The sequence below is a fragment of the Myotis daubentonii genome, chromosome 8 (assembly GCF_963259705.1).
Source record: "Myotis daubentonii chromosome 8, mMyoDau2.1, whole genome shotgun sequence".
NCBI classification, from domain to species: domain Eukaryota; kingdom Metazoa; phylum Chordata; class Mammalia; order Chiroptera; family Vespertilionidae; genus Myotis; species Myotis daubentonii.
The window spans coordinates 43,141,070-43,156,264 of record NC_081847.1 but is presented as its reverse complement, the minus strand read 5'-3'; the positions used below and the strand labels follow the sequence as shown (position 1 = coordinate 43,156,264).

The window sequence follows — 15,195 nt, the reverse complement described above, 5'->3', positions numbered from 1 at the left end:
TGCAAAAAAGAGCCAGTTGGGATTTTGATGGGAATTGAATCTGTAAACCAATTTGGGCAACACTTCCATCTTAACAATGTTAAGTCTTCCAATCCACGAACAAAGATGTTTTCCCATTTTTTTAGGTCTTCTTTAATTTCTTCATTATTCATAGTGATGCTACTATAAATTGAATTTTTTTAAAAAAGTTTCAACTTCAGAATGTTCATTGCTAGTATAGAAATAAAACGGGAGTCACCACGTTGCTTCCAAACATCCTGCTCACTGGTGCACCAGGGGTCGCTAGACAAAGAACTTGCACCAAGATGGGGACTGAAACACGTTAGTGTGGGTGATTAAGCTCAAGAAGTCTGATGACCGGATGCTTGGAGTCTGGCAGGATGGCTTCCCCAAGAGCATGCCAAAGGATGCGCAGATGATGGCACAAACCCTGAAGGATTATGGGGGTTACAGAATATGAGCCAAGGGTTAGCAATCAGATGTTGGCATTTACTTATCTTCCAATATGTGACCACAATTCTAAATGATGCAAAAATTCCTTCGAGCCATGCTAAGAAAGCTGCTATTGATGCAGCTGATGTGCAATTGGAAACCCAGTGTCCTCCCCCAATAAATTTTTCATTGGATATTGCAAGGCAACAAAATCAAACCCTTTGCCATTGATCAAGCCACATTCAGGCCATAGATTGCCACCTGACAGATATTGCCTGGCTGCTCCAAACTATAGACTTAAGTCTTTACAAAAAAATAGGCATCTACTTCTGCAGAAAGAATAACAGTTACACAGTTAAGCATTGGTTAGTTACTAGAAGACCAACTACTCTCACACTTGGCACATCAACCCCACAAATCATGTCAGTTTCAACTAAAGCAGGAACTCCAATATCCCTCACAGGACAAAGGTTTACAGTAAGGATGCCCCCTTCATAGTCCCTAGCTGTAAAGGCATCAATTCCTATAAGATCAGCAGTTCAGAACGCCCTAATTAATCCATCAACTGTGTCCAAAATCATTCTTATTACCACTAACATGATGTCATCACAAAATACTGCCAATGAATCATGAAATGCATTTAAAAGAAAACATGAAGATGATAACTTGCAATCTGGCCTTGATGTATGTAACATGTGGTCTTGAACCCACTGTACTGAGATTAAACATGTGTGTTGGATGTTTTCAAGTTGTTTCAGAAAACTTTAACAGCATTTAATAAGTAAATATAGTTATCAGTGTTTAATTGAGATGTGTTTTAATAGAATTTACAATGGTTTTTTTTAAATCAGCCTTTAACTGTAAAAAAATAAAGTTGTCATTCATAAAAAAAGAAATAAAATGGATTTTTGTATATTGATCTTATATCTATCCTATAACCTGTTGAACTCATTTGTTTTATTTTTATTTTATGTTACCTGGTATACAGTGAAATATCTTGGTTTGCAGCCTAATTAGATAACAAACAATTGCAAAGTGAGTGAACTCATTGTTTTAAAATAAACTCCTTAGGATTCCTATATAATGTCATTTGTAAATACGTTTAGTTTTCCTTCTTTTCCAGTATGCTTGCCTTTTATTTCTTCCTCTTGCCTAATTACCATGGTTGGAACCTCAAGTACAATGTTAAATAGGAGCGGCGAGAGAGAACATCCTTGTGTTCTTCCTGATCTTAGGAGGAGAGCATTCAACATCCAGTCTGCTGCCATCAAGTATGATCTTAGATGTGGGTTTCTGATAGATGCCTTTTATCACATTGAGGAAGTTTCCTTTCATTCCTAGCTGTTGACTAAGTTTATCATGAAAGAGTGTTGAATTTTATCAAATGTTTTTCCTGCATCTATCAAGATAATAATGGCAATTTTGTCCTTTACGAACATGGCACAATTGATACTCATTATTCACAATTCTGAATTTTGAATTTGCCAATTTATTTGTAATCCCAAAATCAATATTTGAAGCACTTTTTTGATCACTCAGACATGTACAGACCAGTGAAGATTTTTTTTTTGACCCAGGAAATGCTTTAATTCCAGTCCCCGCAGTGTGGGAGGCAGGCACCAAGGACTGCCTTGAGAAGACCTGGGGAGCCTGCCTTCTCAGCACAGCAAGAGCCAGGACAGCACTCCCCCCCGCCCCCCCAACCCCAAACAGGACTTCTGGTTCAGAGTTCCCACAAAGTGGGTCCAACACACTGGCTCGGTGAGTGGGGAGCCATGTCCAAAGTCAGCAGGAAGGACGTGCTTTGGCTTAAGATGAGGCAGGTCTTCTTTGTCAGGGAGGGACCTAGGGGGCAGACTTCGGCAGGGGAAGGGAGGGGCTGTTGGGGATGAGGGACTCAGTCTGGCCCGACTAGGACAGCTTGGGCCACAGCTGTACAAGCCCTGAGCAGGAGCAGAGGAGTCCAGACCAGTGAGGGCTGGAAGGGAGTGCCCAGCAGCAGCACTGGAGAGCCGGCTGGAAAGACCCCGAGGGATTGTCCGTCTGCCTGGCTGCAGTAGGAAAATGTCAATCCGGGTTTTGGTGCCTGTTGCTCCAAGGCGCCCCGCTGGCTGTGAATCGCAGGGTCACGGTCCATCTGATTTTCTCTTCTGAGGGGACACAGCTGCCCTAGCCTTTTTGATAGCCGTCCAGTCCTCCAGGATGTCGATCTCCTGCAGCAGGTACACGATGTAAGGGCCAGAAACGAGGGGTGCCTTCTTCCTCTTGCTGGGCGGCAGGGAGTCCCAGGTCCTTGAGCTGCCTCTGGTGTGGTTTGTCATCCACCACTCCGAGCTGATGTCCAGGCTCTGGCGGTCCTCCTCCAGCCTCTGCATCCGCTCCTGCAGCTCCCCCTGCAGCGTGTCACAGAGCAGCAGCTTCTCACTCTCCAGGTGCTGCTTAGCTCCCTGCAGCTCACACTCATACTTATTCCTGATCGCGTCCAGACAGAAGCCCTTCTAGATCTCTGCCACCTGAATGCGAATCTTGAGGCTCCTCTGTAGCCCCCCCAGGGGCTCTGTGTATTCGGGTGCTCTCTCAGCCCCCACTTCCTCCAGCCACACCTGCAGCTGACTCAGTCGTTCCCTGAACAACTTCTCCTTTAGCTCCGAGAACTGCTTCTCCAGATCCAGCATCTCATTGACGCACTCGCTGCGGCGCTGTTCGTGGTCCTCATCGTCCATCTCTGAGCTCTCCTCCTCGGACTCGGTCTGGCTGCCACTTCGTTCCTCCTCACTCTCTTCTTCCTCTCGGTTCATCTTGGCAGCCGAATCACCCTCTGCTTCCATCTCTTCTGTGTCTTTGCTTGAAGGCTGGAGTGGCATCTGGGCTCGCAGGGAGTGGAGCCTCCGGCCTCAAGTCTGAGACTCTCCGACAGGTGCCCGGTGCCCACTGCTGCAGGTGCTGGCCGCTGCCCCCAGGGAAGATTTTGAGTTCCTTGATGTGCATGCTCTCAGCTGAGGCGAACAATGCAGTACCTTCTTGTTTCCGCTTTCCTACAGAGATGACCAGAGGATAGAGCCGACAGGGGACAGGGCAATGTAGTGCAAGAAGGTCTGGCTCCGGGGCCATTTGGATAGCTTTGCATTCCCAATCTGACACCTGTTAGTGGGATGGCCTCAGGCAAGCACTTAATACTTCTGAACCTCACTTTCTCTTTTGTAAAATAAAGAAAACAGAATATACCAGGATAAGTTGTTTTTAGGATTTAAGATGCTTCTGGGTAGAAGCAAAAGCAATACAGTTATCTCTCTCTTTTTTAAAAAATATATTTTTACAGAGAGGAAGGGAGAGGGTTAGAGAGTTAGAAACATCAATGAGAGAGAAACATTGATCAGCTGCCTCCTGCACACCTTCTACTAGGGATGTGCCCGCAATTAAGGTACATGCCCTTAACCCTTAACTGGAATCGAACCTGGGACCCTTCAGTCCACAGGCCAACGCTCTATCCAATGAGCCAAACCGGTTAGGGCACAGTTATCTCTTAAGGTGAGTAAAATTCAATTAAAAAATACATGTTATCAAGGAAGACATGTCTAATGTTTGTAAGAGTCAGACCAACAGCTACCAAGATTATCCAGTAGCAAACTTATCTTGATGTCTAGCTTTAACAGAGACAAACATTTTGTCACTTCTCATGTGCTTTCATGACCTTAGGAAAATTTTAGCTTGTTCTACAAAAAATTTATATAAAAACCTTTTAACTCACAATTGTAGCAAAAAGCCCTAAAGTTTGTACATTTCTAGATTATTTACAGATATATATTTACATATCTATCTTTAAATCTATCTACAAAAGTAATACCTATCTCAGAACCTGTCAGGGAGGCAGTGTGTAGTGGCATAAACATGGGCATAGAAATCTGGAGGTTTCAGTGCCAGCTCTCACTTAAACAAGATGCCTCAATTTGTTTCTCCTGCTGATAAAATAAGATTAAGCTTGATGATCACTGGTTCTAAAAACACAATGACTTATTCTACAATAATGCCATTCCCACTGTTCTTACTTTAGAGTGGTCAAAATGAAAATATTTTTGTTATATACAAGTAAACTGATATACATCCATATCTCACTGTTACAGAACAAACCAGCCAATTCACAAAACCTTAAAAGAGAAAGGACGAGGAAGTCTGTGGTTAAATAATATAATTGCAACATCTCAAAGTCCTGAGCTTGCTGTGAAACAGCTGTTATTTTCTCTCTCTACATACACATACGTGCTTTTCCCCTCACTTTCTATAAGACTGTGGCATATGATGCATCTAGTAATTCTGATAACGTTCAAAAACAAGGAGGTCACTTTTCAGAAATCCTGAGCCCATCAGAGAAGTTAAATGGTATTTCATCAGTTGTCTCGACCGGCACGTTACTTCTAACAAAATGACACGAATAATGGTGTGTATGATGACTTGAGATAAATGCATCTGCAGTCCGGCTGCATTGACAGCTATCCGACGGTACGGCACTACTTGAATTACCAAGATGTGAATGGTAAACACCAAGGAATGAGTCTTGAGAAGAATGATAATGTCCAGCTCCCACTGAGGTGGATGTAGAACTCTGGTAAGGGCCACTGCACATAATACAAGTTTGAAAGCAAGTCTTCCTTCCTGAACCTCGGTGGATGTCTAGTTTAGCAATGAGAGGTTTCCCAACATTCACTTCCTGCTTTTCCTCTATGGTATCTTCCAATCCGGAGTACTGATATGATAAGCATACTGTGAAGATCAGATGTTCCTGAAAAGGAAAAGGAGTAAGTACATTCAAACAAGTATAGAAAAACCAAGCAACAATGAAAATCCACTCACACTCCCCTTCTCCAGGTTCCAAATACTCAGGCATCCTTTACACCTTCCCTACACGAGAAAGGCCAGCTATAGTCTTCTCATTTCCCCTCAATCAATACTTTTAATTAATATAATTCTAGTTCTTACCATTAAAGTAGTCAAAAATCACAGAGATCCTGTGTTATATTCCTGATGAACAGTGAAAAGGTATATTCAAAGCAGTGGGGCTTCAGAAACTTCCCCTTCTCTACTGTTGGAGATGATGGGGGTAATCCTTTAATGAAACAATAGTCTGGCTTTATACCCAAGCCAAAAGGTTATCTGTTTTTAAAATATTGTGAAATAATAATCCACAATTATAGGTGGTGTAACTAAATCAGAAAATGGGCTGATTTTCAAAGCTCAAAGGAAAATACAGATTAGCTATGAACAGGGTGACAATAGGTTATGTCGGTTGTCTTTCTGCAAATGTCAGTAGGGCCCACTTATTCCCTAGGTTTTGGCTAACACATCCAATGGTCATGCAGCTATGAATACATTACAAACTCAGGTTTGGCAAGGATATGCTTTTATGAGAAAGCTCAATCATACACAGGTAGTGATATATAAGTTAACAAGAAATGAAAAATAGATAAAATAAGTTCTGATTCTAATTTGTTATTTGTTTTGTAGAAAGTCATGGAACTAGGAAATAATTATTTAAAAATGCCGAGATATTTAAAAGCAGACTAAGCTCTATGTCTCTAACTTTTCAGCAACATGGAGGGTAGTCACATATACTCTCATGTGAAAACCCTCAGGCTGTCATCAGAAACTGAATATAATCTGAAAAGGGTCACTGCTAAGACTCACTGTATATCAGTAATCTCTACTTTAATTTCATACTCAATGAAGCAGCACCTCCTATACAAAGATCACATGCCCAAATAAATTTTTGCTTTCATAAAGTTTTCTGTTAGTTATAAACAGGAAAAAATAGTAACCTTTAATTTTTGTAGGGAACTGAGTCTAGTGTAGAGGCAATGCTTGGGAAGCTCCTTTGACACTAAATAGCTGCCGGTTTCTTCAGGTGTCCCTTTATTTGCATCTTTTGGATCAATATCTAGGTCCTGTGAAAATCAGTGAATGTTATTAATGAAATCACAACATTGTCTAGACAATAAAAATCTCAACAGGTCTTGCTCTCTCATGAATACTGGCCTAAGTAGGTAATCATTTATCCAGGACTAAAGAAACAATGTTCTAGGAATAATAGGAATCTTAAATTTTGTGCTGGTACATGTAAAATGTTAGCTCTAAAGGAAGTTACTTTCAAACGATCTCTAGAAACACTTCTTAACCTACTCAAGATTCTTTTTAAGTTTGAGCCCCATGTAGTGGCTCCTGGATTCTCTCCTTCCTCATTCATCACTTTTGGGAAGGGGTAGAGAATTTATATGACTCGTATATTTAAGAAGAATAAATGGATACACCAAAGACTGCCTTTCCGTTTATCTTCTTTTAGAGCAGTGGTTCTCAACCTGTGGGTCGCGACCCCTTTGGGGGTCGAACGACCCTTTCACAGGGGTCGCCTAAGACCATCTGAAAACACATATATAATTACATATTGTTTTTGTGATTAATCACTATGCTTTAATTATGTTCAATTTGTAACAATGAAATTGGGGGTCACAACATGAGGAACTGTATTAAAGGGTCAAGGCATTAGGAAGGCTGAGAACCACTGTTTTAGAGCCAATCTTTAGACATTTCTAAACTTGACAAATTTAAGGTATACTGGCGATTTGTTTTCAAATAATATGACCATTGTTACTAAAATTCAAATAAGTATTTACATATGTCCTATATATGTATACATATTTCTTTTATATTTACCATCAACTTTAAATTTTCCAAAATTTAGTCTTTAGTAATAAGGATATGTCATTAATTTTAAATAATAAAAAAAGGAGAGCCTTACAAGCGGAAAATCGGTAACATAGGCATCGCACATTATTATATCCAGTGGTTTGTGGACTATACTTGTATAGATTATCATGACGTTGGAAAACTCAGCCGCAAATCCTAACTGAATCTGAACACCACATTGAAATTTAAGACACATACTTTCAGGAAGTTCTGAAAAAGAACAGTAAGAATAAAAAATATTTAAGGAGTGCTTAGTAAGTTTTCTGATGGCAAACAGCTAACAAATATTCTTTCTTTTAAAATTTTATTTTATTTTTTACAGTATTACAGACACCTCCCATTTTCTCCCTTTTTGCCCCCCTCCACCAAACCCCTGCCCCACCCCAGGCCTTTCCCATGCTACTCTCTGTGTCCATGGGTTATGCATATATGCATGTATGTTCTTTGGTTAATCTCTTCTTGTCCCCTCACCTCTACCCCACTCCCGTCCACAAAGGTCTGTTATTCTGTTCCATGCATCCATACCTCTGGACCTATTTTGTTTGTCAGTTTATTTTGTTACAAATATTCTTTATAGGGCAAAATACAGTTAGAACACTTTCTTTTGTTTAAAATTGTTATATAATTAACAAATTGCTTGAAGATATACACAATTAAAAAAAAAGAAAAAAAACAAAAGCCCAATATTCTGCTGGTCAAGTAAATAAAAATCTTTCATTCACTGTTTTCTTATGGTTCTTGTCCCTTCACATATATAATTTTTATAGTGGTAATCAAAAATATGCATACAGTTGTAAATATATTTTTCTTGTAGCTGCAATTTTCATGAAAATAGCATTTAAAAAAATTTTTTAACACCAGTCCATCACGGTTAATCTTGGATTTTAATAATATGTTTTTATTGATTTGAGAGAGAGAGGAAGAGAGAAGGAGAAGAACAGGGGAAAAGGAAAGGAGGGAGAGAAACATCAATGTGAGAGAGAAATTTTGATAGGTTCCCATAACCTGGGTAAGTGCCCTGACCAGGAATCCAACCTGTGACCTTTCAGTGCACAGGACAATGATCAACCAACTGGCCAGGTTGGAAATAGTTTTTAATAAAGCATAATGTCACTCAATGTTTTCTTACCTTTAAAATTTTGCTACTCCTAAATACAGTATTTCTGGGCTTTATTGTTTTTGTATTGTAGTAATTTCTTATATATACTAAATTCTTTAGGGTTGTTGGATATAACTATTTGATCGTGCCTCACAATTGTGACAGTTTTCTATTTACATGGAATATAACTATAATATAGTTTCTCCACAACATTTCCACAAGGTAATATTTTCAAAAAGTTTGCCTATTTGATGGGGTTAAAAAAAAGAACTTATGTCAACATAGATTTAATTTTCTTTTCTATAATGACTATTTTAGTTTGTTATTGTCTATATTTGTTTCTTAATTACTAATATATTCTCAACTATGTGAATTGTTGAATTTGCATTCTTTAATTATTAAGGGGGGGTCTTAATGTTTTAATTTTACTATTTTGCATGAGCTCTGTGTTATAAAAAATTATCTGCTTATCAAATTTGTTACAAATACTTTCTATCTGACCTTTCAGTTTCATTTTATAAAAAGGTTTTGTTTACTGTTGATCTTTACTACTATGATTTTTGTTATTGTTGATTAGAGATTTTTTGAAGGAAGAGAATAAATTTCAATTATCCAATTATCTGTAATGTCAAGATAATTTATGGCATTTTACATTTTAATATGTTAATTTACCCCAAAATATATTCTCATATATTATAAAAAATATATAGGAGTTCAACAAATACAATTATTTTCAATTATCCATAAAGAGGGATTCACAGCATAGATATGTGGACATAGAAAATCCCAAAATCTTTATTTCAGTCAATAATTTAAACTTATTTTTTCACAAAATCACAAAGAATTACCAAAGGTAATTAAGTTGCACATATGAATGCTACCTCACCTTCCTTTTCTCTTCATCACCAATCCACTTACTCTTTCAAGTGTCAAAGACAAAATGCTCAATGATATTTATGGGCAGATAGTATTTGCAGACGACCATGTGTGTCTTGTTACATGTGTGATCTCAATCAATATCAACAGCCCTATCCAGTAAGTACTACTTCTTCTACCCATTTTATAGATAACATGTTTATTAAGTGGTAGAGATAGGATCAGAACCCAGGCGTTCACATATAAGATAATCTAAGAGATGGCACACGAGGTAAATTGAAAATTATTTTTTAAACTAGAGGCCCAGTGCATGAATTCGTGCATGGGTGGGGTCCCTTGGCCTGGCCGGCAATTGGGGCCAATTGGGGCTGGTCAGCTGGGGGGAAGGACCATGGAAGGTTGGCTGGCCGTGGGAGCGCACTGACCACTCCTGCACTGAGTGTCTGCCCCCTGGTGGTCAGTGCATGCCATACCAACTGGTCGACTGGTCTTTTGGTCGTTCAGTTGTTTGGTCGCTTAGGCTTTTATATATATAGATGATTATATTCTAATTTTGCCAATGGTGAAAATAGTGAATTAAATACTATACTATTTCCAACACCAAATAAATCAATGTAATACCTGTAGCCAAAAAATTTGTTCAGTTTTATATTTGTCCAATTGGCTAAATTATTTTCACTGCAAAATCGGAAGGGCCCTGCCTGGTGCAGCTCAGTTAGTTTGGTTTCGCCAAAAGGTTGCTGGCTTGATTCCTGGTCAGGGCACATGCCTGGGTTGCAGGCTTGATCCCTGATAGGGGGTGTTTAGGGGGCAGCTGATCAAAAAAATTTTTTTTAATATATTTCTGTTGATTTCAGAGAGGGAGAGGGAAAGGAAGATAGAAACATCAATGATGAGAGAGAATCACTGATTGGCTGCCTCCTGCACACCCCCTACTGGGGATCAAGCCTACAACCTGGGCATGTGCCCTTGGCTGGAATCAAAGCCGGGACCCTTCAGTCCACAGGCTGATGCTCTACCCAGGTCAGAGCCAAACCAGGTAGGGCTGATAAATGTTTTGATGTTTCTCTCTCTCCCCTTTCCTCTCTCTTTAAAAATTAATACTTCTTTTTTTAAAATGGGACGAAAGCTGTATAATTAGGAGGAAAAAACTTTATGATTTAATATAAGCACATTCTAGAAAGAGCTCACAAAAAGCAGCCTTTGCTGTACCGTGTGCCTTGGCCCACTGCAGGTTCCGCACCAGAGACTCTGCAGAGTACGCGGTTCCTTGTATTGGATCAGTCAGTGCTCTCTTTTCAGACAAGCTACTTCGAATCTCTAGAGCCTGTTTGCCTTTGGTGAGATGGCATTTACCCATATCTAAAAGATAAGAAGTAAATATTATTTTTTAGAACATAATCCTTCCATTACCTTTTAAATACTTAGGTCAAGAACTCTCCCATACATCAGGTTATGTTCTCAATAGCATTTATGCTCAACCAATATTTACTAAGCACCTAAGTGTGTCAGGCATGGCTAGGATGTGGAAGGGAGCAAACATAAAATTACTGAACCGGCTCGTTTCTAAAGGCCCCTCTCTAGCTTTTATATCCTATAATTCTAATAATGTACTCTTACTAGTAATATTCTAAGCCTTGAAATTCACAAAGAGCTGCAAAGTATATTTCTTCACTGAAAGGGTACTTTTATGTCTATACTCTGCTGAGAAATAGATTTAGTTAGTAAACATGACTACACATCTATGAGAAAGTTAAGATATCCTGTCTTTACCACAGATTTCTTTATTTTTAACAAAGGAAATTATGTGTTAAAACCACCAGCAGGGTTAAGGCTCCACCGCTGCCCGCCGGCCGTTACCCCAGGTATTGAGCATCCTCCCACGCACATTTCTACTCGTGTGGAGGTATTGGTAAGCAGTGTGTGTCCAAGTTTTAGGTTCTGAACTTAACACAAATGTTATGCCATATCTATGCTTGGTATATATCATATATGGGTGAACTGATGCTTTTTATTAAGTTTTTTAAATAGTTAAATTATATTTAAAATACAAAATTAGAATAAACCATTTTAAAGTTTCTGAAGCACCTTCATAGATCTGTTTGAAAATAACTGACTTACTTTCAAAGGCTTTTTTTTTCAGCAGCAGAAACTTTTCTTCAAATAAGAGCTTAAATAGAAGCTCAATATGTAAAACAGATAAAAGCAGAACTTGTTTGGTTGAAGGAGGTCTGGGCCCCAGCTGTCTATGTTGAATGGGAAAGTGGTTAAGTCAAGTGACCCAGCTAAAAGATCTGCACTGACAGAAACATGACAATAAACAAATGTGACTAACAGCTGTTAGTGAAGCATTCAGACACTTTATATTCAAACTGCTATCTTTGGAACATGAAACTCCAGTAACTAGTTTGCAAAAGAATTGCCTTCTTTTTGATACGGCTTATAAAATGATATTTCAAAAAATACATGTCAATCTAATGATGTAACACTACCTATTTAGTACCTGACCCAAGCACAGCATGTACTGGGCTGACAGGGAAGGGAGTGGAAGGAAATGAAAGGCCTGGTGTTACATCTCTAGGATCATGTCCTTAACACGTTAAGCGCCATGTCAGTCACCGGTGACTGAAACGGAAAGGAAGACAAAACAGGCTTGGCGCTTAATGTGTTAAAGCAAAAATTTAAAACCATTAAGTTCATCAAGAAAAAAAATGAACCCAGTTTTTTTCCACTAGGGCCTCAAAATTTCTGTAAAGTTTCATCTGTCTGATGCTGAGAGAATGGTGGTTGAATAATTCTTTTGCGAACAAATAAACTTGGCAGCATGAGGCACTAGGCATAGAGACAAGGTAAAGAGCTGTGAGGATCAATTTTTATTCATTTCTCATCATGTCTGGGGTCAGCCTTGTAGTTCAAGTAGCGCTGCACAGGTGGCATGTGGCTAAGTCAAGAGAGAAGGAAGGAATTAAATAGAAGTGTTGCTGAGCATGACATTAAAAATTATTTTATAAAATAAGTATTAATTCCAAACCTGCACAATAATAGGAATAAAATAATTACCACACAGAAAACCCTGAGTAGCTTTCTTTTTATTTTACCTTCTGCAACTTCATCCAGTAACACAGTAATTTTCTTATCTTCTAGTAATCTGTCTTTTAAAAATTTCATGAAGATTCCATTTGCCAATCCAGAATGCTGGATTTCAAAAGCTTCTGCTCCTTGACACCTTAAAAACAGCAAAAATAAAAAATGTTTTCAAAGCAAACACTTGCCATGTGGGGTAAATACTGATGGGCCTCAATTGCTTCCCTGCCTCTTGCATGATATCCTAAATAAAGAGTTAACCTCTACACAGGAACTAAATGCTTTGGTGCTTAGTAAAACGAAAGGTGCCAGGATATGAAGTGCTAAAGTAAGTTATTTTTTTTTAAAGGTTTAAAAAGTTATTTAAAATTGCTATAAAAAATATCAAGGAGCCCTAACCAGTTTAGCTGAGTGGATAGAGTGTCAGCCTGCGAAATGAAGGGTCCCAGGTTTGATTCTGGTCAAGGGCATGTACCTTGGTTGTGGGCACATCCCCAGTAGGGGTGTGAAGGAGGCAGCTGATTAATGTTTCTCTTGATGTTTCTAACTCTCTATCCCTTTTTCTTCCTCTCTGTAAAAAATCAAGTGTTGCCAATTTGATTTCTTGTCAGGGCACATGCCTAGGTTGTAGGCTTGAACCCCAATAAGGGGTGTGCAGGAGGCAGGAGACAGATGTTTCACTCTCACATCGATGTTTCTCTCTATCCCTCTCTCTCTAAACATTAATAAAAGTATTTTTTAAAATGTTAAAAATATTGAGGAGGAAAATTAATTCCTATATGTCTATGGGTATTTCTAGGCTTCTATTCTACAATAAAAAAAATAACAAAGAATAAAGGAATCTTAAATATAAACAAAAAAGTTTCTTACGTGGCATATCCAAACACAATGTTGGCAGTGACTTTCAATGCATCCAAGATTGGAATGGTATCATCGTAGTCATTTCTATTTAAAAGGTAGGAGGGGAGAAGGCCAAATACAAAGGTAAAAAGTTAAACAGCATTTTTAAAAAGAGCACAAGTAACAATGTAATAAAAATATAACACTATTCTACTATACATAATTAAAAATTATAGATTCAAAATCCCCTTATCCAATCACGTACATATCTACCAAAACTAACCCAGGGCACCTACACTGTTGAGACATCTGTTCTCTTGTTAGTATTTACACTGGAGTTACATTTGAACTCTGGCATTGGATTTTGGCTGGCAATGCTCAGCAAGCAAAAACGTGTGGCTCTGAGAGGCATTATCATTAGTTCCCTTCCTTAGTAACATGGGCAGACAGATGGGATCTGGTTCAGCTAAACTCGCTGGATCTGCAAGACCAGGACTGACTAGAGTGAGCAGTGCCCAGCACTAGGGGTGCTGTTTCTATGAGTTTCCAGAGGAATAACTGCAGTGGCCTTAGAGGCGTCTGAGCAGCTGCACCATTCATAGAATGAGTAAATATCCAGACCCTTCAGTTCTTTACTTTTGTCCTACAGCAAATAGGAAAAAGTTACAATAATTAAATACACACAGAGAAAATATAGTTTCCTCTAGTTTTCTTCTTAATCAGCCTCGATCTATACTCTACACTTCACTAACTTAAGGGGTTCTTAGCACATGCAGGTTTGCCATAGATGTAATTTGCCAAGGTTGATGTTTAACGCCAACAAGCTTCATTGAAAAAAGATGAGACAGCTTACCTTTTCCTACACATGTCCAACAGGAACACATTGAGCCCCGTTTCTTTTTCTTGCATCAATTTCAGTATGTTTTGCACACACAGACAGTTTTCAGACCTATATGGATTTGGAGCATCAATAGGAACCATAAAGCTGTTCCCAAAGTTTTCATAACCATGTCCCGCATAGTATAATAATCCTGAAGAGGGGCAAAAGGGGCAAAAGTTAATTCTAAATCGTACTCTGAACATGTATGTAGCACTCTTTAAAAAGTATAACTTTATTTTCTTCAAGTTAATGCAAACTTATTTAAGAGTTTCCCAGTAATAAATACAGTTAATGTTAACTAAATGCGCATTAAAAATTATTTTGGCAACAGCCTTCATTTTAGTACTGTGTTTTTTGCCCATTCATACAATTGGTTTATTCAATTCTTTCATTCATTTAGCAGATCAGTATTTAAAGGGAAGACTCTGTGCCAGCCAACTGTCTGGGCTTCAGGATTACTAACAGGGACAAAAAACCCTGCTTTCATGAAGTGGCAATCTTGAGAATGCAAACAAATAAATACATGTATGACAGATCGAGAAAAAACATGTTCCACGGAGAACTATAAAGCAGGGCAGGTGAAAAGGAGTGTGGGTTGGGGCACACTCCTATTTATCCGTTTTATTTTGGGTAGTCAGTGAAGGCCTCCCTAATATGGGGACATGTGAGCAGTGGCCTACAGCACATGGTGGACAAGCTAAATATTAGGGGCAGCACATTCTAGGGATCATCTGGAGGAATCTCCAAGTGAGAATGTGCTTCGCATGGGGACAGTTGCAAAGTCGTGTGGATGAGTGGTGTGAGCTAGGGACGAGCAATAGAAGTTTAGTACTGTATTTTATTTTTAAAATATATTTTTATTGATTTTTTTACAGAGAGAAAGGGAGAGGAATAGAGAATTAGAAAAATCGATGAGAGAGAAACATCGATCAGCTGCCTCCTGCACACCCCCTACTGGGGATATGCCTGCAACCAAGGTACATGCCCTTGACCGGAATCGAACCTGGGACTTTTCAGTCCGCAGGCCGACGCTCTATCCACTGAGCCAAACCGGCTAGGGCTTAGTACTGTATTTTAAACCAACATCAACATGCTGTTTTGAAGCATGTTTTATTTATTTATTTATTTTTCTTTTCTTTTTTCTTTATTGATGAAGGTATTACATATGTGACCTTATCCCCCCCATCCCCCCACCCTGCTCATGCCCTCACCCACCTGGTGTCTGTGTCCATTGGTTAGGCTTATATGC

At 38.9% G+C, this 15,195-nt stretch overlaps 2 protein-coding genes and 1 pseudogene across 3 annotated transcripts in view; 1 reads left to right on the top strand and 2 right to left on the bottom strand.

Moving 5' to 3' along the window:
• Positions 1-353: 353 nt before the first annotated feature.
• LOC132240196 (transcription initiation factor TFIID subunit 9-like) lies at positions 354-1,137 on the top strand (annotated as a pseudogene).
• Positions 1,138-1,992: 855 nt separating this feature from the next.
• On the bottom strand, positions 1,993-4,450 carry LOC132239636 (breast cancer metastasis-suppressor 1-like). Its single transcript, XM_059706210.1, has one exon. It carries the CDS (start codon positions 3,294-3,296, stop codon positions 2,931-2,933), a length of 366 nt encoding a protein of 121 aa, XP_059562193.1. The 5' UTR covers positions 3,297-4,450; the 3' UTR covers positions 1,993-2,930.
• Positions 4,451-4,603: 153 nt separating this feature from the next.
• Positions 4,604-15,195, bottom strand: part of MALT1 (MALT1 paracaspase) — a 56,262-nt gene continuing 45,670 nt past the window's right edge. For both annotated transcript variants that reach the window (XM_059706208.1, XM_059706209.1), the window contains 7 exons: positions 13,920-14,097; positions 13,097-13,171; positions 12,241-12,368; positions 10,355-10,504; positions 7,220-7,377; positions 6,243-6,368; positions 4,604-5,209 (listed from right to left, as the gene is read on the bottom strand). In XM_059706208.1, coding sequence (XP_059562191.1) covers positions 4,769-5,209; positions 6,243-6,368; positions 7,220-7,377; positions 10,355-10,504; positions 12,241-12,368; positions 13,097-13,171; positions 13,920-14,097 — 1,256 coding nt within the window. In that variant the 3' untranslated portion in view covers positions 4,604-4,768. The remainder of the gene's footprint in view (positions 5,210-6,242; positions 6,369-7,219; positions 7,378-10,354; positions 10,505-12,240; positions 12,369-13,096; positions 13,172-13,919; positions 14,098-15,195) is intronic.